Source organism: Sminthopsis crassicaudata, chromosome 3, assembly GCF_048593235.1.
Source record: "Sminthopsis crassicaudata isolate SCR6 chromosome 3, ASM4859323v1, whole genome shotgun sequence".
In the NCBI taxonomy this organism is placed as follows: domain Eukaryota; kingdom Metazoa; phylum Chordata; class Mammalia; order Dasyuromorphia; family Dasyuridae; genus Sminthopsis; species Sminthopsis crassicaudata.
The window spans coordinates 407,395,739-407,423,139 of NC_133619.1; the positions used below are offsets into that span (position 1 = coordinate 407,395,739).

A 27,401-nucleotide genomic window follows, 5' to 3' on the forward strand; every position below is an offset into this window, starting at 1 on the left:
ATTGTTAAAAGTTCTATTTAGAGAATGGACACAGTTGCTTTTTAGGAAGAACTACTGATGTTCTACCTTTTCATCTAATGTAGTAGAATGGAAAATTGTTTTTAAAGGGTCAGACCACTTCTTTGTAGAAACCATAGCTAATTATATTTAGCATGTGATTGAAATTTTTGTTTTAGACTCCTGGGCATACACCTTCCTTGAGATGGGATGAAACACCTGGTCGCGCAAAGGGTAGTGAGACACCTGGAGCAACACCTGGCTCAAAAATATGGGATCCTACTCCTAGCCATACTCCAGCAGGAGCTGCTACTCCTGGACGTGGTGATACCCCTGGTCATGCAACACCAGGCCACGGGGGTGCAACCTCAAGTGCACGTAAAAACAGATGGGATGAGACCCCTAAAACTGAAAGAGGTGTGTTTTGGATCAAGTGCTTTTGTTAAGAAAGCAAATGTGGGTGGCTTATTAAATATTGATTTGCTGAGTAATAATGGAGTCATTTTTTGACCATGAAATTAGTACTATATGGTCTCTGGCATGAAGGAATAGCAAATAACTCTTTAGATTTCTATGAAAACTTAAGATACTCTAAAATAATGTTGCTTAAGTAAATTAAAATTGTAAGTATTTGGTTTTGTTTTTTAAAAGATACTCCTGGTCATGGAAGTGGATGGGCTGAGACTCCTCGTACAGATCGTGGTGGAGATTCAATTGGTGAAACACCAACTCCTGGAGCAAGCAAAAGAAAGTCACGTTGGGATGAAACACCAGCTAGTCAGATGGGTGGGAGCACTCCTGTTCTGACTCCTGGTAAAACACCAATAGGCACACCTGCTATGAACATGGCAACACCTACTCCAGGTACTTACTGGAACTATATTTGCTATTTTAAGATACATATTATTTTATTATGAATTTCAATTTATGGTATTACATTTTTTGTTTTCTGAATATGATTCATAAGAAAGTTTGGGTGCTATGCAGAATATTTGATTATGTTTGATATAATTGATAATGTTGATCAATTGATAATGAATATAGTTTAAAATACAATTTATTAGGCTTGGATTTGATATTCTACATGGTACCTATCTTTTTAAGAGCCTTTGTAATAATTCTCATAGTAAATGGTGGGTAATTTATAAATTGTATGTCTTTTTGCTTAATATATAGGTCACATAATGAGCATGACCCCAGAACAGCTTCAGGCATGGAGATGGGAGAGAGAAATTGATGAGAGAAATCGTCCACTTTCTGATGAAGAGCTGGATGCTATGTTCCCAGAAGGATATAAGGTAACAGTGTAATTTAGGAATTTTTTTTTTTTTTTTTTTTTTTTTTTTTTTATATTTAGCTTCTTTCCTTTGGAATTTGAGTTTTATTTTTAATTGCCCTACATCTTTTTAAAGAAGACTGCATAAAATTTTTTGGTTGACTTTATTTGCTCTATCTTGAAGCTTACATTCACTAATGTTTTCTCCTTAGCCTCATTTCTGTGTAACAACATTTTGAAACACATCTAGCCATAATGTTTCAAGTTAATCCCTCAAAGATAAATTGACCCCAAAAGGAAAGATGAGGTAAAGCACAATATATTAAACCCTGTATTTGATGTACTATATATAGCTTTATGAGCACTTTAAGGTCTGTTGTATGTTTTATAAGATCAGATCTCCTGGTTATTTGTAAGTTGTAATCAGTTAAATGAAGATTGCTTATTAAGAATATCAAACAGTAAGACTGAACTTTGCTTCAGTTAGATAATTATTCATTTATTTATTCCTAATGTGTTTTTTAAAAGCATTCCTCCTGTCCCCTGCCCATTGAGAATGTAAGCAATACGATAGAGTTATTTAGCTGTTGCCATGTATGTGTCCAGAAAACTTTTGGGACTGGTCAAAAAAGCAAAAGAATTGATTCTCAAGGTTTCATTCACAGCCCAGAAATTCTTTCCAGTGATGTCAAGATACTGTAAAGAAAAGTGAGGGTTTTAACCCCGCTTCTATCCAGAAAAGATTGGAAAGTTTTCTTTGTGTGGAAATTGTTTAGGACATTATCTTTAAGGTAGAATGGTAGGAAAAGGATGGATTCTTCAGTTATATAATTTGGTCACACCAACCTTTTTTTCCTGGATCTGGGGAATTTACTAATACTTAGAAAGTCCAGAAGTTGCTCTTCTATTATATATCCTTTCTTGAACTGGTAATATATTATTATATGATATGAATTTTCCCTGATGGGCACATGACAACGTTCTGTTAAAAAAAAAGCCAAGAGTTCTTTTTATCAGCTGCAGCACTTTTTTTAGGTCATAGTTATTAAAACTTGGTGCTTTGCTTAAAGTAAGCCTTTAGATTTCTAATTTTGCAACTAATTTGAAAATCTTTTTTTTTATTTTAAGAAAATTTTTTGATTCTTTGTTAAAAAAAAATGAAAATAGCATTTCCATCAAAACTATGAATTTATGTAGTTTCTGTTCTAATTTTTGAAGCATAAGATACATGTATGCCTCCTTTTGTTTAAAATTTTAAAATTGATGGAATTTTTTGGTGATATATAATTTTAAAACACTAGTCTTTGATACTATGAAATTTTGTCATAATGTAACTTTGAAAACTTAAGGGTTTGAATCTTAAATCACTATCCTTGCTGCAGAATGAAACATTTAAGTCTTTGATGCTATGAAATTTTGTCATAATGTAACTTAGAAAACTTAAGGGTTTGAATCTTAAATCACTGTCCTTGCTGCAGAATGAAACATATTTAAGAGAAGCAGCGTACCACTTGGGTTCAAATCTCACCTCTTTACAAATCCTGCCTGAGTTGTTTAATTTCACTGGTAAAGGAAATTCCTTATAAAACACTTTACATCAGTGAAATTAGTTATGAAATAAAACAAAAGCATAATTCATTATATCAAAAGTAATCACTGATTCTTATAAAAGTGACTCATTCTTGTAACTTAAAAACACATGAATATTAAATGTATTTAATATATTTGTATTAAATTTTTGACAGTAAACAGTCAGAAATTCTTAAAATTTTAAATCATATAATGCTATCATATAATTTTGATGTTACTTATATCACTGTTAAATTCTAATTGATTAGGTACTCCCTCCTCCGGCTGGCTATGTTCCTATTCGTACTCCAGCCCGGAAGCTGACAGCAACTCCTACACCTTTAGGTGGCATGACTGGATTCCACATGCAAACTGAAGATAGGACTATGAAAAGTGTGAATGACCAGCCATCTGGAAATCTTCCATTTTTAAAACCTGATGATATTCAATACTTTGATAAACTATTGGTAAGTAAATAATAGGATTAGTGAGAGACTTAATGTTTTCCTTTTAATTTGGGGGAGTCAGGAATTGATGGTGAATACTATATTGTCTTACCTTTTAAATTATTTGTCAAAATTTTTGGTAGGTGGATGTAGATGAATCAACACTTAGTCCAGAAGAACAAAAAGAGAGAAAAATAATGAAATTGCTTTTAAAAATCAAGAATGGCACACCTCCAATGAGAAAGGTGAGAATTAATGTAAAAAATCACGTTATGTTAGTAATTTATAATTATTCTTCCTTTGACCCACTTAATTCTGTTATGCTTTCCTTTAGACAGAATTATTCAGATGAAAGATACAGTTTTAAGATAGATTTTTTTTTTTTTTTTTAAAGGATCATACTTTTTAATGTTTCAAGTGAATTTTAGGTTTGGGAATTTTTTCCTCTGGAGACCTGAAATTGTCTTGAAAAAATTTGGAAGTTTTAGATAGTTGATAATCACCCATGCTCTAAAAGTAGGAAGATAAAACTTTCTGAAATTTTATTTGCTAGAGTTCTTTATCACAATCTGCACCAGAAAATTGTTTGTTTTCACCTTTCTTTTGAATACAGTTTAATAGCTCATATGTGGTAAATTCATTCCAGTGCTGTGTTTAAATGCTAACCTTTTTGAAAAAGAATCATGAAAAAATAAATTAAAATAAATTCTCTTAACTTACTGCTTTGTGTTCTTAGGCTGCATTGCGTCAGATCACTGACAAAGCTCGTGAATTTGGAGCTGGGCCTTTGTTTAATCAAATTCTTCCATTGCTGATGTCTCCAACGCTTGAAGATCAGGAACGTCATTTACTTGTAAAAGTTATTGACAGAATTTTGTACAAGCTAGATGACCTTGTTCGACCATATGTACATAAGGTTTGTGAAAAGATTTTTTTTCTTCTTCACTTTAAAGGTCAGAAAAATTTTCATTGATTAATTTTCACATTTTAAAAAATGATAGCTTTTGAATAGAATTGGGGAAGCAGTATTTTTTTTTCATTCTTTTTCTATAATTATGAAAAATGATTTAATTTCAATATTGTTGTGGTTATAGGATAAGTAGAACGACGTGGAATCAGGATAATTTGATTTTGAATCCTGCCTTAGATGTTAGTTGTATGACATTAGGCAGATCACTTAACCTTTCTGTATCTCACTTTTCTCATTTATAAAATGGGGTCACTGATAATACTTGTCTTACCCACATTGGATTAAATAAAGTATAAAGTACTTTTTTACATACCTTGAAGCTTTACATAAATATTTGTTTTCATCAATGATAAAACAATTTTAAAAAATAATTGGGCATATTATAAAAATGATACAATTAAATCTTTTATTATTCAGAATTCTCTGGGAATAATGCTCCAAGTACTTGAGGTTTTATATTATAAAATGTAGCCTTTAATAAATAGTTTATTGTTTCCTTGAATCATTCTAGATGAAAAAATCACAGAATTCTATGTTCTTTTAAATAGAATTCTAAAGATGATTTTATCTCTTGATTCAAAATTTATGAAGGAAAATAAGTCATACTGTGCTTTTAATACATTGATGTTCTTAGATATAATAAATAACCCCCTCCTGCTATAAGTTTTGCATTTTGATTTGTTTTTTGTTTTATTGTTTCCTTTTCCATCTCCATCTTTATTATTTCTACCCCTTCCTTTTCCATCTCTATTTTGTTAATTTTTTAAAGTGTGAATTTCAAATTTTCTTCCTTCAGTTCTTCTCTTAACCATTTAGAAGGCAAGCAGTGATATTCACTATATATGTGAAGTGTTGTAAAACATTTCTGTACTAGTCAAGTTCCATATTTTAAAATTCTATCTGGGGTTTGAGGAACAAAATAATAATTTTATATATACATATATATATGTATATATATATTGTGTGTGTGTGTGTATGTAAATAAGTCCTGGCAAACATATATGTACATAAATACATATTGTTCATCAAGCCCAAGAGACAGAGTATAAAATGAACTGATTGTTGCTATAATACCTATTTGCTTTTCTTTGTAGATCCTTGTGGTTATTGAACCTCTACTGATTGATGAAGATTACTATGCCAGAGTGGAAGGCAGGGAGATCATTTCAAATTTGGCTAAGGTATTTATTTATATTTTTTATTACATTAAATATATTTTTAAGAAGAAAGCTAAATCTAGTCATAGGAAATTTCAGAGGGCAAATTGCTATTATATTTAAATGTATATATCAATTAAAGAGAAGGAATTAACTAAATTAACTAATCAATCACTTGTCCTAGGCACCAGAAAATTGTACTAAATTAACTAATTGATGACTAATAGGGGAGACAGCATAGTATAATAGAAAGTGCTTCAAGGTTGGAATCAAAAAGCCTAGACTCTAGTCCTCATTAGAAGTGTGTCTACAAGAATGCAAATCCAGCTCTGTGGACTTCAGTTTCCTTACCTTTAAAATAGTAAAGAAACTCTCACTACTTCACAGGTAATTGTGAAGGAATAGCTTTTTAACTATAAAATAAACTGTAATTAACAAAGTACTTGATGGATATAAATGTTCAACTTCATGAGTGATTTAATCTTTCTTCTAGGCTGCTGGCCTGGCAACCATGATTTCTACTATGCGACCTGATATTGATAACATGGATGAATATGTCCGTAATACAACAGCTCGAGCTTTTGCTGTTGTTGCATCTGCCTTGGGCATTCCTTCACTGTTGCCCTTTTTGAAAGCTGTGTGTAAGAGCAAGAAGTCCTGGCAGGCTAGGCATACTGGTATTAAGATTGTACAGCAAATTGCTATTCTTATGGGTTGTGCCATCCTTCCTCATCTCAGAAGTTTAGTTGAAATCATTGAACATGGTAAGTTAATTAATATGCTGCACTTATTGTTGTTTTGAACTTAAAGATGCAATATTTGCTTAAAAGTTTTTTGGGGACAAATTATGCTTTGGGCAATATATTGAAGTATAGTGTTTGTAAACATCAAAGTAATGGACTGTTCTTTACTATTACTGATAGCAAGATTGATATGCTTTTTGAGCCTGATTGATAGCTGGCTTTCTCTCTGTTTCTAGTCCTCTATGTATATTATATGCATAATACATACACACATCTATAATGATTTAACTTAGGATGTACAAGGTCATAGTATAAAAGACATACAAGTTAGATGCCAAACAAGTCATATTTATGATGTGATCTTTTGGCTTATTGTTTGTTAAATTTCCTGCTTTACTTGTTTTGATTAGACTGTTAGAAGCCGTTTAGGTTAGAAGCAGTTTAAGTTTTTTGTTTTTAAACTTTATAGTTTCATGTTCCAGGTCTTGTGGATGAACAACAGAAAGTCCGGACCATTAGTGCTTTGGCTATTGCTGCTCTGGCTGAAGCAGCTACTCCTTATGGCATTGAATCTTTTGATTCCGTTTTAAAGCCTTTGTGGAAAGGTATCCGCCAGCACAGAGGAAAGGTATATCTAAAATTTAGTTCCTACTTTTTTTTTCTTGCTTCCCTTTAAAGTTACAGTTTGAATCATTTTATGCTTATGTTTTTTATTAAAAACAGGGCTTGGCTGCCTTCTTGAAAGCTATTGGATATCTTATTCCCCTCATGGATGCAGAATATGCAAACTACTATACTAGAGAAGTGATGTTAATCCTTATCAGAGAATTCCAGTCTCCTGATGAAGAAATGAAAAAAATCGTGTTGAAGGTACATAGTAATTTATCTAAAATGGGTTAGTGTCACCATCTAAAGAGAAAGTTGCAAAAGCATGTTAAGGGCAATTAGTTTTAAAGTAGCATTTTAATTTTATTATTTATTAAATATTATCTCTTAGGTGGTAAAGCAATGCTGTGGGACAGATGGTGTAGAAGCAAATTACATCAAAACAGAGATTCTTCCTCCTTTTTTCAAACATTTTTGGCAACACAGAATGGCCTTGGACCGAAGAAATTATAGACAAGTAAGGTTTAATTATGAAAACCATTGTGACATGTTGCAGTCATTCTTAATTTTGTACTGATGGTGGGAGATACAGAGAATCTGCCATATTTATTTAAATTAATACAAAATCATGTATTGGTAGACAGTGTATCAAGTTTTCTCCTAGCTTAAGAAATAGGTTAGTAGAGTCATATTTTACTCTTAGTTATAGTTCTTGTTTTGTCTAGTGCTTTATTTTTAAAAGGTGGAATAGGGCAGTATTAAAGCAAGGTCTTCATGTACAGTGTTTATCCTTTGGCTTTTGGTTTTCTTTTCTGATTCTACAGTGTGGGGAACCATGTTTATTCTCAAAATGTGTTGCATTCACAAAGAAATTCCATGTTACGTGTTTTCTAAACCTTGAAAAATGTGTGTGTGTAAGAAGTTATCTCAGTTCATTTTTCTGTTTAGTGAACTTTTATAAATGTCCTGTGTACAGTTCACTCTCTAGGGTTCTGGGTCTTTACTTTTGATTCTGGACATATTTGCCAAGTGCTTGTTCTGGACCTTTTAAAGATGAGTATGAGATGAAGTGCCCTCAACATATAGCAGTTAAGATCCCAGGCATACGTCTAAGGATTTTGTGCTCAATGAATATTTCTACATCTAGTGCAGATTTCAATCCTTATTTGGTAGACATATCATGGCTGAACAATCCCTCATTTATGTTTAATGCAGAGATTAGCGTCTTTGAATTTAGCAAGTCCTGGGACAATAAGACAACTGTTACTTGCCTCTTATTTGATATTTTTCCAGCTTGACTAGACCTGCCAGAGCCCATGCTTTGTACTACTATATAATAAAAATTAGAATATGGTAAGTGAATAGAAACACAAAGCAAACTGAGTTTTGAGGAACAAAAGAATCAAAGCTCCCTAGGAATGGAGATTGTTCTAATCTTTGCATTTGTGTCCCTGAACATCTGGCAAGCATATTATCTGCAGCAATTAAGTGCTTGTTGATTAATTGTTTTTAGTTAAAAGGAGAAGGAAAGGTTTCATGTAGAAGATAGAACCTGATCTGACTTTGAAGAATTGAAGAGATTCAAAAAGCACAGTTGGGAGAGAGTACATTCTAAGTACAGGAATAATGAATAAAAGCAGAGGTGAAAAGAGCAGAAATTGACAATATTGAATACTTTGATTTAATTATAGTGCATGCCACAAAAAGGGGATGGGAGAGAAGTCAGAGATAAAAATTGGGAAGTTGGATTTGAACCAGATTATGGAATGCTAAGAAATTTGAACTATATGCCATGGACAGGGAAAATCTGAAATTTTTTGTATTGGGGGAAATGACTTTAGAACTGTAGATTAGAACCATTATTCTCTATCAATGCATAGGATAGACTAAAGGATTGAGAGAGAATAGTACAATACTATAATAATGTAAGTGAGAGGTGATGATCTGAACTAAGGTCATGATAGTAATGAAGAACAAAGGATTATACAAAGGCAAATGTCAGGACTAGACAATGATTAGTTGTGGTTGGCACTTAGAGAGAGGGAGGAGTCAATAACAGACTTCTAGTTTATTTAGCTGGGATAATGGCAGACAGACATTGCAAAGTTATTATAGATTGCATGGAATGTGTACATATGCTAGAATTCAATTTTCTCCATTAGTCTTTTCCCTTATATGATATCTTGCTTTCTCCTAAAACCAGAGTGTGAAAACCAAAACTTTTAATTAACCAGGATAACCAATCACTTATTTATGATATTATTTATTATTATTATTAATTATTTATGATATGCTGTACACTGCACTAGAGTGATAAGATATAAAGGTATAAAGTCCTTTCACTCAGTGACCTCATATTTTAAAGAGTGAGACAACATGTAAATAACTTAAGTCCATACAAAATATGCTCTGAATATGAGTAGATAGGAAGGCTTTGGGCAGCTGGGGGAACAAGTTGGGATGTTTTGCAAAGGAATGATTTGAAGGAAATCAGGGAATCCAAAACTCAAAGGTGAGTAGAGAGGGGGAGCATTCCAGGTATGGGGGATATGCTTGTGCAAAGGCACAGAGATGGGACATAAAAATGTCAGGTCAGGAAACTGCTAGGAGTCCCATGTAGTAGCCAATTTGTAGAGGGAAGCGAAGTATAAGAGACTACAAATAATGAGATAAAGTTGTAAAGAGCTTAAAATTTAAAACAGTAGGACTTTATGACTTAGAAAAATCACTGTCAGTTGAATGGAGGATAAGTGGAATGAGGAGAGACTTGAAATAGGAGTGTGCTCAATTAAAAAAAAAAAATCATTACATAGTACAGATAAGAAATAATGAGGGTCTGAACCAGGCTCACAACTACATTGTAGCTTTGTAAATAGAGGGACATCTGAGAGATGAATCTCTGAAGGTAAAATTAATGATTTGGCAATGTTTGTTAGATATGTAGGTGAGTGAGAATGATGATAAAACTGTGTGTGACTGGAAAGATGAATGTTCTTTATTGGGAAGTTTGAAAGAAGGAAGTGTTTGGGGCGAGGTGGGATGGGGCAGGGAGATTACAAGTTATGCTAGAACATGTTGAATTTGAAATATTTCTAGGACACTCAGTTCAAGATATCAGTAGACTTTTGGAGTAAAGGGAGACTAGCACTGGATCTATAGGTCTGAGAATCATCTTCATAGATACAGGTAATTGAACATATGATTGCTGAGGAGATTAAATGAGGCAGTATTTTAAGGACTGAACATTGAGGAATACCCATGCTAATGCATGCTGAATAAGTGTAACAGAGGAGACTGAGAAAGACTAGTCATTTAGATAGGAGAACCATGACAACCTAGAGAGAAAAAACAATCTAGGATCAGACAGTAAGAAAGTGTCAGGGACAGCTTAGAGGTCAAGAAATTTGAGGATGATGAAAAGGCAGTTTTATTTGTCAATTGAAATCTTTAGTAACTGGGAAAGAGCAGCTTCAATTGAATGTTGTGAGGAGAAACAAGAGGGTTTAGAATTATAATTATATTCTAAATAAAAAAGTTCAAGTCTTTTCCCAGAGCTTAGCATAGTGGCTCATTACATAGTAGATACTTAGCAGAATTTTTTTGTTGTTGATTGATTCAAAAACTTAGAGAGTAATTTTTTTTATGCTATTAATGTTAGATAAATTCTTATATAACCTATATTTCTTTACTTAGGCTCTAGGGGTGGGGGTGAGGGAGAAAGTTTTTTTATTCTTAAACTGTCATCTTACTCTTTACACTTGCTGTTCAGGAGATCCTGTTAATCTTTTTTTTTTTTTTGGTATATATCTGAAATCTCAAGGATTTCAGGAACCATAGGAGAATTATTTTTAAGATTATTTTCTAGCCTTCATTAATGAAAATGAAATAAGAATGTTTGAGTTGCTTTTTCTCTTTTCAGTTAGTGGATACCACAGTGGAATTGGCAAACAAAGTAGGTGCAGCAGAAATTATTTCCCGGATTGTGGATGATCTAAAAGATGAAGCTGAACAGTACAGGAAAATGGTTATGGAAACTATTGAGAAAATAATGGGAAACTTGGGTGCAGCAGATATTGACCACAAACTTGAAGAACAACTTATTGATGGCATCCTGTATGCCTTTCAGGAACAGACCACAGAAGTAAGTAATGAGTTTAATTTGGAAGAAAAATTTATCTTTTTGTTTTATATCGTATAACTCAGGGGTTCTCAAACTACAGCCCTCGGGCAACATGTGGCCAGCTGAGGATGTTTATGTAGCCCGAAGGGTTATGGCAAATGGGCTGAAGGAGGGAGACAGAATGTGAGTTTTTGCTTTTACTATAGTCCGGCCCTCCAACAGTCTGAGGGACAGTGAACTGGTCCCCTATTTAAAAAGTTTGAGGACCACTGCTATAACTTATGTCCTATGTTTTTTTGCAAATATGAAAAAGAATGAAGTTAATATAGTAGGGGTCCTCTTATAATTTGAATCTAAGACAGATTTTCTTTAATTTTCCATCTTATCCTTAATAAAGTTCTTTTTTACTTGTTCTGTTAAAACCACAGGGAGCCAAACTAGTGTCAGGAAACTTAGGTACTAACCTTTACTTTCACATTTTTTAGTAACTGGGTAAGCTTGGGTGTCCTTTTTTCTCAGTTTCAATTTCATTATCTGCAAAAAGGGCTGAAGAATTCTCTATATTTCCTACTTTGTAAGGATATTGCCCCTTTTCTTTTTTCCCCTGAGGCAATTGGGATTAATTGTATGACTTGCCCAGGGTCATACAGCTAGGAAGTATTAAGTATCTGAAACCAGATTTGAATTCCTGACTTCAGGGCTGGTGCTCTATCCACTATACTACCTAGCTGCCCCAGGATATTGTTTTTTAAACATTAAAATACTTTTACATATGAGGAAAAACCTTTAATGGTAATGAAATACCTTAAACAATCATTAACATCTGTTACTGTTCCATACTGTAAATTAACTGCATTCCCCCCCCCCCTTTTTTTTTTTTTAAAGGACTCAGTGATGTTGAATGGTTTTGGCACAGTAGTCAATGCCCTTGGCAAGAGAGTCAAACCTTACTTGCCTCAGATCTGTGGTACAGTTTTGTGGCGTTTGAACAACAAATCAGCCAAAGTCAGACAACAGGCTGCTGATCTCATCTCTCGTACTGCTGTTGTTATGAAAACTTGTCAGGAGGTAATCATTTATTTAAAATCTTCTTTTCCTCTTCTTTTATATAAAAATGTTAATTAACTTATGGTATCTGTTTCTAAATTACATTTCTTTATTTCAGGAAAAATTGATGGGACATTTGGGTGTTGTCCTGTATGAGTACTTGGGGGAAGAGTATCCTGAAGTATTGGGAAGCATCCTTGGAGCACTGAAGGCCATTGTGAATGTAATAGGTATGGAATTGTGGGAAAATGTGAGATATACATTAGCCTTGTTGATTTATAATTGTTAATTTGCATTCAAGCATAGTACTTGGAACAGCAATTCCCACTCCTGATTTTGCACACTTCTGGTTGCTCCAAACTAAAAAAAGGAGGCCATGAAATTATTACATCTCCAAAGAAAAAAAATCTTTTTAGCTCGATATATAGTCTGTTGGAACAGGAAGGGGCTGTTCTAAATTTGAAGAGCTTGGCATTATAGAATTTAGATCCTTGAGAAATAGTGTCCTTTCTAAAATCTCATTTTAGCTTTAAAACATATTAAAGAACATTAAGACAACTCAATTGGCAGAAGATGGCAAAAAGTTAGCATTTAAATTCATTTGATTTAAGAGATTATAAAACCATTTACAAGTTACTGTTTCTTTACTTTAATCATCTCCCTACCTTTCCTGGTAGATCTTTTAAAATAAAATACTGTTAGCTGTCCCAAGGGAAGTGTCAAAAACAAATGCAGCAAGCTTAGAGTAAATGATTTTTAGAAAGTGGAGAATGAGAAGGATGAGCTTTTAGTAAGAGGGCAGTATGATGAAGCAAGATAGCTTTCCCGATAATAATAATAACTCACATTTATATAATGCTTTAAGGTTTTCAAAGCGCTTTCCTCACAACAACCCTATGAGGTAGGTAGTTGCAAGTATTATGCCCATTTTACAGATGAGGAAACTGAGGCTCTGAGAAGGTAAGTGACTTGGCACAGCTAATAAGCATCTAAGGTGGGATTTGAACCCAGGTTTCCTGATTCCAAGTCCAGCCCTCTAGCTACTGTGCTACACTGCATATCTTTCACTGTATCACTTCATTATATTTGAAGTACAGCTACAGTCAGAAGCAACCCATTCAGGGTTTGGAGGGGCCCCAAATAACCTCCATGAAGGTAGTCAGCTATGGGCTGTGGCAGCTACTCATCCTACTAACTTAACAAAATATATTTATGGCAAGTTAGAGAACTAAAACACTGCATTGATAAATATGCATATGATCCCCAAATCAATTAAGCCCTTTTAAACTTGAAAGATTTGATTTGTTGAGGGATAATCATTTGGCTCTGGTGTGCATGGGGTTTTCAAACCTTATGGATTGCCTGGGGAAAGTGGGAAAGACAGTGGAGAGCAAATCAGTCAGAGCAAAAAAATCTTTGAGTGAGAGCAAGAGCCCCTGCCAGCTGCCTCCTTTTTTTCTCTCCATAGGTTTAAATACCACCCAAGTATCCCCTGCATTGCAGGGAGACTGGAGATCTGTTTGTTTTGCAGTTAAAGGGTAAGGGGGCCCTTTCTGAAATTTTTACTTTAATTTAAACTTCTACCCCTGGTTTGAAATAGTATTCCTTGCCAGATCTTTAGCTAGACCATTGTTTTCACTGTCAGTATAAAACACATTCCAAAACCAAATAAACTTTTTTGGGGATTGTTCACCACTTTGAATTGCCCATCTTACTGATTTTCTTTCATTTAATGTGCATAATTGAAAGTTGATGGCAAAAATGAAATTTAAAAATCAGTGTCTGAAGTTCTCTGAAGGTAGTTGAAAATCTTATTATATACACAAGTTCAGTCAAGGGAAAAGTAAATCAAAATATAGTTCAAACATTAACTGAGTGTTTATTGATTTTCATTAAATAGGTATGCACAAGATGACTCCACCAATTAAAGATTTATTGCCACGGCTTACACCAATCTTAAAGAATAGACATGAGAAAGTACAAGAAAACTGTATCGATCTTGTTGGACGTATTGCTGACAGGTATTTCTAAATAAGAGAATTTTTTTTTCTAAAATTTCTTTCTTTTTTTTTTTTTTCTTTTTTTGAGGCTGGGGTTAAGTGACTTGCCCAGGGTCACACAGCTAGGAAGTGTTAAGTGTCTGAGACCAGATTTGAACTCGGGTCCTCCTGAATTCAAGGCTGGTGCTCTATCCATTGCGCCACCTAGCTGCCACTCTAAAATTTCTTTTAAAAAATTAATCTAATAATTTGGTATTTCCCAGAATGTGTAAAATAGTTTATTCATACTGATTTGTTAAAAATAATCTTATGTTGTTGAGTCAGCCTGACATTGTTTAGCATTATTTCCTCTAATATTGTTATAATTTTAAGACTTAAACATTTTCCATGACTATAATTTGATTACTAATTGATTTTGAGTTAATTAAAATTGGTGAAATTGTGAGAAGAATTACATTTGCTTTCTCTTAAGGAAAAGTTTGTCCTGGGCAAGTTATTTTAACTTCAAATTGCAGAGATGGGTGCTAGATCACATTGGTAAGGAGTTTCCTTACCCAGGAGTTCCTATGATAATGAAAGCATCTGTCTCTCTCCTACCCTCTAGCCTAGGAGTTTTTTTTAATGAATTTTTGTTTTTAATATTTTCAAAAGTATATTTAAGTAGAATTGGATTCCTTTATATCTTATGTATTTTATCTCATGTGTTTAAAAACCTTATTTGAAAAGGAGTTCATTTCATCAGGTTGCCCAGGAAATGCATCACAAAAAATGTTCATAAGCCAAAGTTAAATCATGGATCTTAGCAGTGCTTTTATTTGAAGCCACAGCTTCGTTGTTGTGTGAGCATTTAAGGCATCTACAGGCTAAGCATTATCTGGCATCCAGGGAGCAATCCTGCAGCCTTTTACGGTTACCATCTCATATATATATGCCAGATAGATACTTCTGATATCATTGTGCTGTGGCTATAGTAGATTGGGAGCTACTGGATAAGTTAGACGTTGTTTGTACACATGTACCTCTTTACGCCTCATCTTATCTCATATCCACACATAGCTAAATAATTGAAATAGTCAATTACATGGTGTCTTTTAGAGGAAGGAATCACATGGTCCAAAGATACTAAGGAAAGGGGGATGATATGTCATGAAGTCAGATGTCACATATCTTATATCCTCCTTTTTTAAAAGTTTATTCTTAACTTCTGAATATCTAATGTCATTTTTTTGGTAATCAGGGGAGCAGAATATGTCTCTGCAAGAGAATGGATGAGAATCTGCTTTGAACTTTTAGAATTGTTAAAAGCTCATAAAAAAGCTATCCGGAGAGCCACAGTCAACACATTTGGTTATATTGCAAAAGCCATCGGGTAAGTGGTATTAATTTTGTTGATTTTTTTTTTCCCCCCCTTTATTATAAATTTCTTGTGATATCTTAAACCGGTTATATGTTTGTGTTTTTAAGGTACAGAATACTTAAATAATATATATTTTAAAATATAGTTGAAAAAGCATTTTATTTTCTACTGCTATTTTCTAAAGTGTCTTATTTTAAGTAAAATTTAGTTGGGAGGGTATTTTAATTTTCTATAATTATATTTGCATTAAAATTTAAAAAAAAATTTTATTTAAAATTTTGTGTCCAAATTCTCTCCTCTCTCCAGGCCTTTCCTCACCTTTTGAGAAGGCAAGCATTATGATACCCATTATTCATGTGAAGTTATGGAAGACATGCCTATTAACTATGTTCCCCCTTACCAAAACCCCTCTGTCCCTCCAAAAAAGCTAGAAAAATGAAGACAGTTTTAAAAAAATATACATACTTCAGTCAATATTCAGGGTTCATCAGTTCTCTGAATGTGAATGGTGTTTTTCTTGGATGACAGTTGAAATTTGCAGAGAATTATATTTCAGGCTTGTTGATGTTTTGTTTATACAACCAACCTATCAGCCATATTTATATTGAACAGTGCCACAATTTCAAGTCTTGGTTCAACAAGGAATTAAGTTCTATATTAGGCCCTGGGGATATAAAGATAGTCCTGTACCTCAAAGATTTGGGTAAATATCACTTTTATTCAGAGTAAATGCAAGTCAGTTTCTAGGAGGAAGAACAAACAACTGGGAAAAGAATCAGGAACTACCATTTGTAAGTGGTACTTGAGCTATGCTATAACAAATTACAGATTCTGAGAGATAGAAATGAGGAGGGAATGTATTCCAGAGATTGGCTATAGCCAGTACTAAAATGCAAAGATCAGAGATGTAAAGTTCTTTGTGAGGCAGGAGTGCATGTTTGATCTAGGTAGTAAAGAGTCGTTGTTTATTATCAGGAAGTGGTATGGCAGACAGCTGTGTATAATAAGGTAGATGGGAGAGGGAGATATTGAACAGGAAACTTGCAGTAGCACAAGCAAGATGTGATAAGTTTCAGCCTTGGCTGTGGTCATATTAGTAAAGAGAAAGGGACATATTCAAGGTTATAGTGGAGTTGGAATATATATGGGGCGTAATGCTTTCAAAGTTGTTTACCAGAGGACTGGAAAGATAATGGTGCTCTCCACAGAAATAGAAAAGTTTGGAAGAATGGTGAGTTTAGAGGGAGGGATCATGAGTTTTATTTAGACATGCTAAATTTAAGGTGTCTGTGGAACAGATCAAAATGTCTAATAGGCAGTTAATGATGCAAGACTGGAGCTCAGGAATTATTTTGAAATATTAAGATTAATTATTCAAACAACACCAAAAGAGGTACATGCTCTTCCATGTTAATATTCCCTTAACCTGCCTTATACTTTGTCTAGGGTTGTATGTAGGGGACTCTCAATTTGTACTAGTAGAAATAGAGAAAGACAGAGATAAAGTTGGGTTGTCTCTGACTCACTGACATAATATTTTTAACAGATATGAAGCTGTAGTTCATTCACACAGTTCTAATTCAGCATGTTTTATTTTCATCCTTCCCAAAAGGCATTTTCACAATGTCTTAGCTCACTAAAATATTAGCTCATTTGCAACAAACAGCTATTGATGACTTTGAGGTGGCAATCACTCTTCTTAATGTCTTGCTTGAGAGTGGAAAGAAAAGTAAAGGAGAAAGAATTGTTCCCTCTTTACTATATTGGATATGGTTCCATTACCAGTTGCTTAGAGACCAGGCAGATTTAATGCCGTACATTACCAACCATTAGTTTCAGATGTTTTGAATACAGAATAAGTTTAATGTGAACATTTTCTTGACCTTCCATTTTAGAAATCACTTTTGCTACATTTTTAAATAAACCAATCACATTAAAGTAACTTTCAGAAGCTAACAAAAGTATTAAGTTCATATTTGTACTTGAAGAGAGGCTCTTCAGAAAGGAATACTTTTGAGATGTTCTAGATCCCTTCATGTGTGAATCTCCTCTGACATATTTCTGACAAGTGGAGTATTAAGTAGAATCTGTGAGAATATAGAGTATCACTTCTTTATTTTATTATATGTGAAATTTTATTCTCTTTTTTTTTGTTTTCCAGTATAGTTAATTAAAACTGATTCTAAGTTTGTTATTGTATTTTCCCCTTAGACCTCATGATGTATTGGCTACACTGCTAAACAACCTCAAAGTTCAAGAAAGACAAAACCGAGTATGTACTACAGTGGCCATAGCTATTGTAGCAGAGACATGCTCACCATTCACAGTCCTGCCTGCCCTGATGAATGAATATCGAGTTCCTGAACTGAATGTGCAGAATGGTGTTTTAAAATCACTTTCTTTCTTGTTTGAATACATTGGAGAAATGGGAAAAGACTATATTTATGCTGTAACACCATTACTTGAAGATGCTTTAATGGACAGGTCAGTTTTTTTTAACTTAAGTTTTGGTTCCTTTCTCTTTATTGCTGTTAGAAATATGAAAATTATATATGACTTGTTTGGGTGGCATCTTATCAGTTTAGTCTAATACAGTGAAATCGATTTATAATTTTTTTCAGGTGTTGGGTATATATAAATATAGACACATCTTCATTGAGAGGTTTAACTTCAAAAAGTCTTAGCCATTAGGAAGATTATCTTCAGTACAGAAGTAAAAAGAAAAATCTTCAAGCACCACAAAAGTCCTAGGATTTTTTTGTCTGGAGGTGGGGGAAAGGGAAGGCCTTCAGAAGGTGTGGAACTAATGGCTTGCTAGTTGTGAAGTTCAAAGTACTAGTTTAATAGGTGTTGGGAAGCTGGATTAAAATGACTGGGTCCAGGAAAACCAATTAATACTATATTAATTTGTAAGTCATTGTCTGTTAAAAGATAATAGTTTGGGATCATTTAAGAGAGGAATACTCCTTTGTACCTTGTCATAGTACCAAAGGGAATCATTAAATGTAGTGGGTGATCATCATCATAGTCCTTTATCATCAAAGTAAGGTTAAGTTGATATTCCCTGTATTCAGTAGGATAATGAGGAGTATAAGAGATTCTATAGTTCCATCCAAATGGAGAATAAAACTAAGTATTTATTAAGCACATACCATGTGTCAGGTACTATGCTGAGTGCTTTACAAATATTTTATTTGATTCTTAGAACAACCCTGAAAGGCAGATATGGTTTCCTTGTTTTTATAGTGTTCCTAAAAATAGCATGAGCAGCCTGGGGCTGGAAGATCTTAGTTTTTTTTTTCTGGCTCAGAAAACTCACACCTTGGATATGTCACTTAACCCTGTTTGCTTCAGTTTTCTCATCTGTTAAATGAGTTGGAGAAGGAAATGGCAAAGCACTCCAGTATCTCTGCTAAGAAAAACTCCTAATGGGGACATGAAGAGTCTCATACATTTGAAAACAACTATAAAAATGGCCAGGATGGAAAATACTTCAGTAATAAGCTCAAGTTACATAGAAAAACATAGTTACATGGAATATTTGAACATTCCGTGTAAATTATATTTTGCTTTTATTGATATACATTATAAATAACAGTAGGTCTGCATTACGTAATGATATTAAATTCAATGAATATATAAGAAATTAAAGAAATTTTTCTTTCCTTGATATGGGAAAGGTGTTGACTTTTGAAAGTCTTAATACTTTACAAGAGGTATATAATTGAGTTATTTCAATGTCTGAATTGTATCATGTTCTAAATTTGCAAGTTCAAATTTAATAAGATTTCATTATGTATTATTTCAGTCATCATGCCATGTGCATTATTATTCCTGCCTTTTTATTTGTAGACTTGGAAAATAGTTTCTGATAGCCATTTTTCTGACTTCTCATGAAATGCCTTAAGTTTGGCCAGGGGGGGACAAATGTCAGTTTTCAAGCATGCTGAGTTTTTGAGGTAAATTTGGATCCGATGAAAGAAAACTTTGCAGATAGACTGTTTTGGTTTTGCTAAATAAATGTTGAATACATGAGAGTATTTTCTGCTGTTAGTGTTCAGAAATAGGCAGTCTCCTAATGAGCAATTTGATGTTTGTTAGAAAACTAAAACTAAATTTTATTTTGTTACAGAGATCTTGTACACAGACAGACTGCCAGTGCAGTGGTGCAACACATGTCTCTTGGGGTTTATGGATTTGGTTGTGAAGATTCTCTTAATCATTTGTTGAATTATGTATGGCCTAATGTGTTTGAGACATCTCCCCATGTTATTCAAGCAGTTATGGGAGCCCTCGAAGGCCTAAGAGTTGCTATTGGACCATGTAGAATGTTGCAATACTGTTTGCAGGTATGTTAAAATCAAAAAAGGGTTGATTTATGGTTTAACTTAATTAAATCAGTTTTCAAAATGAAGAAAATAATTTGGCAAAAATCAATTACTAAATTAATAAACTACTGTTCTTAATTATCTATAGGACACTACGTATATGGGCAGAGCAGTTACTTCATTAAGGAAAATGACAGAGAATTGGATCTTTTCTGAACAAATTGCTTAACAGTTTAGAAATTTGATTTACCCTTTGAGAAGAAAAAATATCCAGATTGCTGGATGACATTTTATGTTTGGAATATGTTTCTGAAAAGCAGATAACGACACTATCTTGCTTAAAAAACTAAAGTGATTTTATTCTTATTTTTTTATTTTTAGGGTTTGTTTCACCCAGCCAGAAAAGTCAGAGATGTGTACTGGAAGATTTACAATTCTATCTACATTGGTTCACAGGATGCACTCATAGCACATTATCCAAGAATCTACAATGATGAAAAAAACACCTATATTCGTTATGAACTTGACTATATCTTATAATTTTATTTGTTTGTTTTTGTGTTTAATGCACAGCTGTTCCACACCTTAAACTTGCTTCAATTTGGTGATGTAAAATTTTAAACATTGCAGATCAGTGTAGAACTGGTCATAGAAGAAGAGCTAGAAATCCAGTAGCATGATTTTTAAATAACCTGTCTTTGTTTTTGATGTTAAACAGTAAATGCCAGTAGTGACCAAGGACACAGTGATTACACACAATATACTGGAGGGATTTCATTTTGAATTCATCTTTATGAAGATTTAGATTTCATTCCTTGTGTTTAAAGGGGATGTTTATTTGAAAAATAAACATTTGTGTACAAAATGCTAATTTGTGTGTGTTTTTTGAACATGGAGACTTGTAAAATGAGGAACTTGGATAAAATGTCGGTTTGTGTAGATTGAGTGGCATAATTTAACCTTTGTTACCTAGATTTTATTTTTTAAAAAGCCAAGAAGAATGCACATTCTCTTAATTTGGTGACAAATGTCTTTATCAAAAGTGATACAACCCCATTGTTCCTTCTTATTTCAGGGTGAGAGTGCTTCAAGTAGCATAACCATTTGACCATGAAAGTTCATTTATTGTCACCACAGAAAGAGCACCTTTACTGATTTGTCTTGAATAATATTTTGCACTTACATAGCGCCTTTCATCTCTAATGATCTCAAAATGCTTTCTAGATAAGCATTGTTAAAAACAAATGTTGAAAGTTGTACCCAGTTTTTGATAGTGAATAACAGATTTACTATAGGAACACCTAACTAAATTTTTAAAGGCATTTTCTGCTGCAAAATATTTTTATCTATTGTGAGGGAGTTAATCTCCAAATAACAGTAATAATCAAAGAGAAAATTTTAAATCTACTAAGAATGACATGCTCAAATATGTCTGTCTGATCACCTTTGATTCAATATTATAGAAAATACCAGCTAAAAATTTTACATTTGCTTCACATTTGTTTTGCCTTAGGTATTTAGGAATGAATTTTCAGATTTCAAGCCTGGACTGAAATATACTACTATTGGAGGGACCAGCACTACATAAGTGCCATTCTCTAATAAGCAATATTTTAGAAAAGGTTGTTCTCTACCTCCCCCTACAGCTTCTCTGCTGCCCTTGTATTTTTGTGGTCCAGCATCCTTCATTTAAGGCTTTGACTTTACCAACAACTTTTTTGCCCTTAGTATTTAGTTAAGTATGAGATAGAGCGGGAGTGCTCATGGCACTAAGGCAATATTTTTCCCACTTTGTCTAATACTGGTCACTTAGTATACTGGTTTTTTGAAATGTATTTTTTGCTAGCTGTAGATGAGAAAAAAATACAGCAATAGAATTCAACTTGCTTTAAAGAATTGAGATTTGAGCAGTTAAATTTGAATTCTGTTGTGCATGGAATAGCTTTCTGGCATCAAGCCATTAATATGTTATGTGACTCTTCCCCTTCCTTCTCATCCCTACACTCAGTTATAGGTGTTCCAAAATGATCTTCACATAATTTCTTATAGTAGTTTTTGATAATAGTAGGTAGAAATGACATTAAAATGATGCTATTAACGATAGCTGGTGTCAAATTAGTTTCAAAATTGATCATGAGACTTGAAGAAAGATTTCAAAGCCAAATTAGAATATGCCAGGTTTTGTGTGCAATATGTTCTTTTCAATCTTGGCAAAATTTGAAAATACAATTCAAGTACTCCTTACGTACCTACTATGTGCTGAGCACCTTGCTACACACGTGAAAGTATCTATGCATTTGTTGTGGCAAAATAGAGCACAGGAGACTATTACACCATAAGTGACTTTATAAATGCAGAGAATTTGTGGGCACAGACAGGGGAAGTCCTAAAGGATGCAATCTTAAACATCTGGACCAAATAGAAGCTCAAGAGTTCCTTAAGAGTTACTATCGTTTTTGTATGCTTATTATTGAATAAGAAAAGCATTTTGTGAAAGTGAAAGACGCTATGTGAAGTTAAATTCTCTTATTTCCAAACTACTTTAACAATTTGTTTTGATGTTCCTAAAGCCAAACTTAAACAAGGGCAGAAATTAATGTAATGGGAAAGTGGGTGGGTTCTTTTCTGCACTTATGTTGGTTCTTTTGTGGGCCTTTGCCTTCTCAATTAATCTCTTTGGCTGTTCAATTTTTTCTTATTGTATTTTAAAGATTTGTTGTACAGTACCCTGTGATCATCAGGCACCATCAGATAAATAAAACTTATTATATCTAAAGATTTAGTAGACCAATTTTTAATCGGCTAGTTTGAATATATTGATATTACACTGTCTTGGTTTTGCTACTTTCAAGATTAGCTAATATGAGATTTTTCTACTGAGAAAGTTCTGATTAAAGAAGTTCCTAAGAACCAACTTTCTCATAAAATTGAAAATTATTATGGCCACTTAAGTTTCTTTGTTCTTGGTTAAATTTCTAACACTGCAAATAACTTTCAAGTTTCTCAGTATCACAATGGAGTCAGAAAAGCATAGTAATTTAGGGAAATTTTTAAGGAAACTAAAGCTGTCACAATTGGGATATAAACTGTTCAGAGGACTGTTATCTAAGATTCATACCATTGAATTTATTCCTTAAATAAAGTTTAGTGCTAGGAGAAAAGCTTATTTTGAGCAAAACAATTTTAAAATATTCCTCTTCAGATACATTTTTTTGATATATCTATATCTATAGCTATATAGTTCTTACATAGTCTAGATGTTGTTAGCCAGCAAGAATTTTGATGTTTTTACTAGCAGCCTTAGTTTCATTCATTGTTAATGATTCACTGGTCAATATTAAGGATTCCATCAAAGGAAAATTTGAGTATTAATAAGGTACAAGCAGTCTTCCTTACTCTCCTTGACTTGGTTGCAGTATTTATTGGGAAGATGGACACCAAATCTTGAATTTGGGAATGACTCAATGGTCAGTCTGATATTCATAAAAAGGAAGTTCTGGGTATTAGGAGATAGAGTTGTTTTCATAATTTAGTTAGCAAATGTTTAGATTTTTAAATTTCACATGGCTCAAGCTGACCCATTCACACTTTCTTTACCCTAAAATTTTGGTACCACATCACACTGGATAGGCCAATATACAGATTCCAACATAATCTTATTCTGAAGCCTCATCCTAGTATGGGGATGAGGTATATGTCTTCGAAAGATCAGCCTAGTTATATTCAAACAGGTTGTCCTTAGAATAATATCTTTTTTTTTTTTTTTTTTTTTTTTTGGGTCATGGTAGCTCATAGGACAACTAAACAACAGAGATTGTGATTTGGTGGAAGGAGTACCCCACAGTAAAAATTATAGCTTCCTTTATGTGTCCAATAGATCTGTGTTCTCATCCAAATAGATATTTGCTAAATCTAACTTATTCTGTGAAAATCTTGTCCCTATAGGTCTACCCAACATACTAGTGGATCTTCCTTGAGATCTGATATCTTGAAGTCATCTGTGTACTTTATCCTTCCATATACATAGTAACATTTGATGACATCTTTAGCAGTATTTTATAAAATAGTTCATTATGTAGTGCTCATGACACATGGTTTGTATAAACCTAATTTTAAAAGCTATCTTCTGCCTCCTGTCAGTTGCAAGTTTCATGTCACTTTAATTTCCCTTTCCCATTGCCTTCTAGCCTTCCTCCATACCTTCTGAGTAGATTATCCAAACACAAATCCGTTTAAGTTTTAAAGAATTTAAGTTCAAATTTATTGAGATGGTCACTTAAAACATCCCAGATTATCTTCCTACAATCAGGTTTGGTAGTATAAATGAAATTCTGATATCAATTAACTGAAATAATTTCAAGGTTATCTAGTGCAATCCTTAATAGGAAACTAGCTCACAAATGTCTTGAGCTGTTTTCCAAATGCCCCCAACCTTCTCAGTGGTGAGAGTAGTAGTATCCCAGAACCAAGAGTCAGACTAGCTAAACTTTAGTAGTATCTTGTTTTCCATGCCTGGATGAAATTTGGAATCTTGGTAGTTATTTCTTGTTAATAGGGAGAAGGTGAGGTATTGATGAATGAATAGAACTTGATCTTTTCTATTTGGACCCTACATTGAAACCTGAGGATACAAATAACAGTCTACATTCTCAAAGACATTTTGCTATGTGACTTAACGGCTAGATGTCTGATAGCATATTCCTTCTGGATCCTGTTTTTTTTCTTAGCTCTTAGGAAATGTTCAAGGAATTTTTCAGCTTGATTCTTAATGGGCAATTTTACAATTTTTTTTACAATTTATGGCTAACTGAGGAAAAGGTAAATTTGAGCTTTAAAGATAAATGCACACCAGTCACACTCCCTTGAGAGGTAAAGAGATGACACAACTTGGTTTAGGGTACAGATTTTATTTTTGAGAAGAACTAGAGTTCTCAAAACATTGTCTCTAGATACAGATAGATATACATACATAGCTGTATCTGTAGCCTATGTGATACGCATATCTATCAATGAAGGAACATACCAACCAACTGTAAAAGGCCTGGCTTATTAACACCTGTGCTCTTTTGCTTCTTTACGTTACAGTGTAGCCAACCCCTGACTTAAGAACTGGACTTTATTGTGAAAGCTATCAATTACTAAGCTGCTTATGTCTGCTATTTCATATTATGGTAAATTACAAGAATGATTTCTTGGACATTACCTGCAAACTATCTTTCACATTAGAAATTACTGACAGGTTCAAGTTTCCAGAGGTGGACAGGGGTTGTTAATTACCATTTGGGAACAGGAAAGCTTAAAACAATGTAGATAGCAATTAAACTTGAGATGTTTGACAATAATATAGATGGAAGAAAAGTAATATGGAGTAATTCCAGTAAAAAATTGGGCATAAAGAAAAAGTGTTTGGAATGGAAGGATGATGTTTTGTATTACTAAAATAGAGGAAGATGTTGGAAAATGAAATAAATCTCAATAATTTGGGGCTTTTGTAGTTTAACAAAAATTTTAAAACCCAAAATCTCTTATTTGGAAGTAGAGGAGAAAACTTCCTTGCCTAACAATAACCTGAGAATCAGACTGACATATTAAGTTAATATCTACCAAACCCTTGTTATATAAAAAAAACATTTTGAGACCATGTCAGTTTTTAAGTCTCATTGAAGAAATAAGCTGGGCTTGTTTGTGTGACTGGGGGGGAGGGGGTCTAAGCCTGCTTCCTCATCTTTAAAACAAAAGGTTTGTACAGGATGAACTCTAAAGTCCATTCCAAACTCTAAACCTATGACATCTGATCGAAGTTTCAGTTTTTCAAATCTCATGGTTACATGACTAATCTAATCTTTTTTTCTATACTTAATTTCTTTTTAATTGCTTTGTAAAATGGTTTTACAGTACAATTGTTTTGCAGCAGAGAAGAGTAGGTTACTTTTTAAGGATAAAAGGGAGCTGCTTAGCACCAATCAAAATATCTTCATCTATTTCACCCGTGAATAAGGCGATGCTATTAAAAAATTTGAGGTTATTGGATAGCCAGGGTGTTTTCAGATTTTTCCAGGTTAAAAGAGATGACAAAAAGAGAGTTTCCATAAGAGTATCCAAAGGATGGAAAACCATGGTCTATGGAAATTGCTGGTGTGTGTGTGTGTGTGTGTGTGTGTGTGTGTGTGTGTGTGTGTGTGTAGAGACAGAGAAAGAGACACAGATGGAAAAGAAGAAGGAAGAGGAGGGAGGGGGAAGGAGGAAGAGTGAAAGGAAAAAAGAGGGAGGAGAGAGGAAGAGAAAAGAGAGAGAGATAGACAACGAGAGAGATACAGATGAAGGAGAGAGAGAGGGGGAGGGAGAGAAGGAAGAAAATGGAAATGGATAAAGTGAGACTTGAAAGTTTTTACAATTCTTTGCAACTGGCAGTTTTTGTAAAAACTTTTTAAGTCTCACTTTATCCATTTCCATAAAATTAGCAAAATTTTCATATGCGCTGTTGAAGAAACCCAAAACATATTTAACTGCACAATTTGGGGGATAGAGTGGTAATCCTGGAGTAAATCTTTGGCAAATCTCCTGAGGCAACTCAGGAATACAAATATTAAAAAAGAAAGTCAATCCTTGTTTACAAGGTATTTGAAAACAATATAAAAGAATCCTTGAAAAGGTGATGAGAATAGGGTAGAGGGTGGGGGAAAGGTATCTAGTACCAGGGTATGATGGAAAAATCCAAAGGAGTGCAGCCAGCTGGGAAACTAAGAGTTGGTTGGCCATGGTACTCTCCTGATAGGGTTGGGTAGTAATTCCTAGTTTGAAAAATGAGGTGCAAGGCATGTGTGAAAAATTCATAATGGTGTCTCTTTGCCAAAAGGCACCTTTATTTATGGTTTTCGACAAAATGAAAAGGTAAAATAGACACTAGGAGTGATAAATGTGAAAGAACTTTGGGAGAGCATATAGTTATTAAGGAAAGAGGTTTTTAATAATTAACAAGAAAAAAAGACAAGTTCCCTAGTGGAATTCACAATTAACCAGGAGAAAGGTAATATACTATGCCATTGACTGGCATGCTAAATCCATAGAGGAATTTACATCCTAAAAGATGAATTTAGCATCCTAATAGAGTTAGCTATAATGAGAAAGATACCATGAAGCATGGGGGAGGAGGCGAGAAGAAAGACCCTATGGGGCAGGATGGGTGGGCCTCATGGTGGGCTAACCCCTAAAATGGATTACAGAGATGTGGCTCATGAGCAGATTTGTAGGAGAAATTTAACCTCAGGGGTTTGATGGTATAACTTGGCTTTCTGAATGGATTCAATAAACTGGGGTGTCCAAAGACTAGGGGGTTGAGGGTAGGGTTGAGGAGGACCTATAAAGCTAGATTAATACCATTGCTTTCTTTCCCTGTCTGCCTGAGGGAGCATTACAATCCTATCATTGCTTCAAGGCTTTCTCTGCCAACCAACCCCTCTTAGGCACCCAGCACTTCATCACTGAAAATTCTGGGAGTTCTTCATACTCTACCTTTTTTTCCAGTCAGAGGTACAGAGGTGCTGATAAAATGTGACTTTTATCACCAAAATTGATGTGCTCTTACAGGATAATAAAGTTCCTGGAAAGGAGGTTCTTGGGCATATGATGGAGAAATCCAAAGGAGTACAAGTAGTAAATGAGTAGCTTTTAAAACATCTTAAAAAAATATTTCCTAGAATAGAAAAAGGTTATCTGTAAAGCCATTAAACTCTATTATTGGTTTTTTAAAGTATGCAATACATTCAAGATATTTTCAAAGCTGCC

General features: G+C 33.8%; 1 protein-coding gene across 3 annotated transcripts in view; it reads left to right on the top strand.

Moving 5' to 3' along the window:
• The window catches only part of SF3B1 (splicing factor 3b subunit 1), a 50,723-nt gene extending 30,242 nt beyond the window's left edge, over positions 1–20,481 (top strand). For 2 of the 3 annotated variants that reach the window (XM_074302778.1, XM_074302779.1), the window contains 19 exons: positions 177–414; positions 649–861; positions 1,174–1,295; positions 3,112–3,309; positions 3,432–3,533; positions 4,025–4,204; positions 5,353–5,439; positions 5,909–6,179; positions 6,641–6,786; positions 6,882–7,028; positions 7,156–7,281; positions 10,684–10,905; positions 11,770–11,952; positions 12,050–12,161; positions 13,832–13,952; positions 15,169–15,300; positions 17,500–17,772; positions 19,421–19,637; positions 19,998–20,481. In XM_074302778.1, the coding sequence (XP_074158879.1) occupies positions 177–414; positions 649–861; positions 1,174–1,295; positions 3,112–3,309; positions 3,432–3,533; positions 4,025–4,204; positions 5,353–5,439; positions 5,909–6,179; positions 6,641–6,786; positions 6,882–7,028; positions 7,156–7,281; positions 10,684–10,905; positions 11,770–11,952; positions 12,050–12,161; positions 13,832–13,952; positions 15,169–15,300; positions 17,500–17,772; positions 19,421–19,637; positions 19,998–20,156 (3,249 nt within the window). In that variant the 3' untranslated portion in view covers positions 20,157–20,481. Of the gene's footprint in view, positions 1–176; positions 415–648; positions 862–1,173; positions 1,296–3,111; positions 3,310–3,431; positions 3,534–4,024; positions 4,205–5,352; positions 5,440–5,908; positions 6,180–6,640; positions 6,787–6,881; positions 7,029–7,155; positions 7,282–10,683; positions 10,906–11,769; positions 11,953–12,049; positions 12,162–13,831; positions 13,953–15,168; positions 15,301–17,499; positions 17,773–19,420; positions 19,638–19,997 lie in introns of those variants that run through there. The other variant, XR_012488232.1, reaches the window with a different exon arrangement.
• The last annotated feature ends 6,920 nt before the right edge of the window (positions 20,482–27,401 follow it).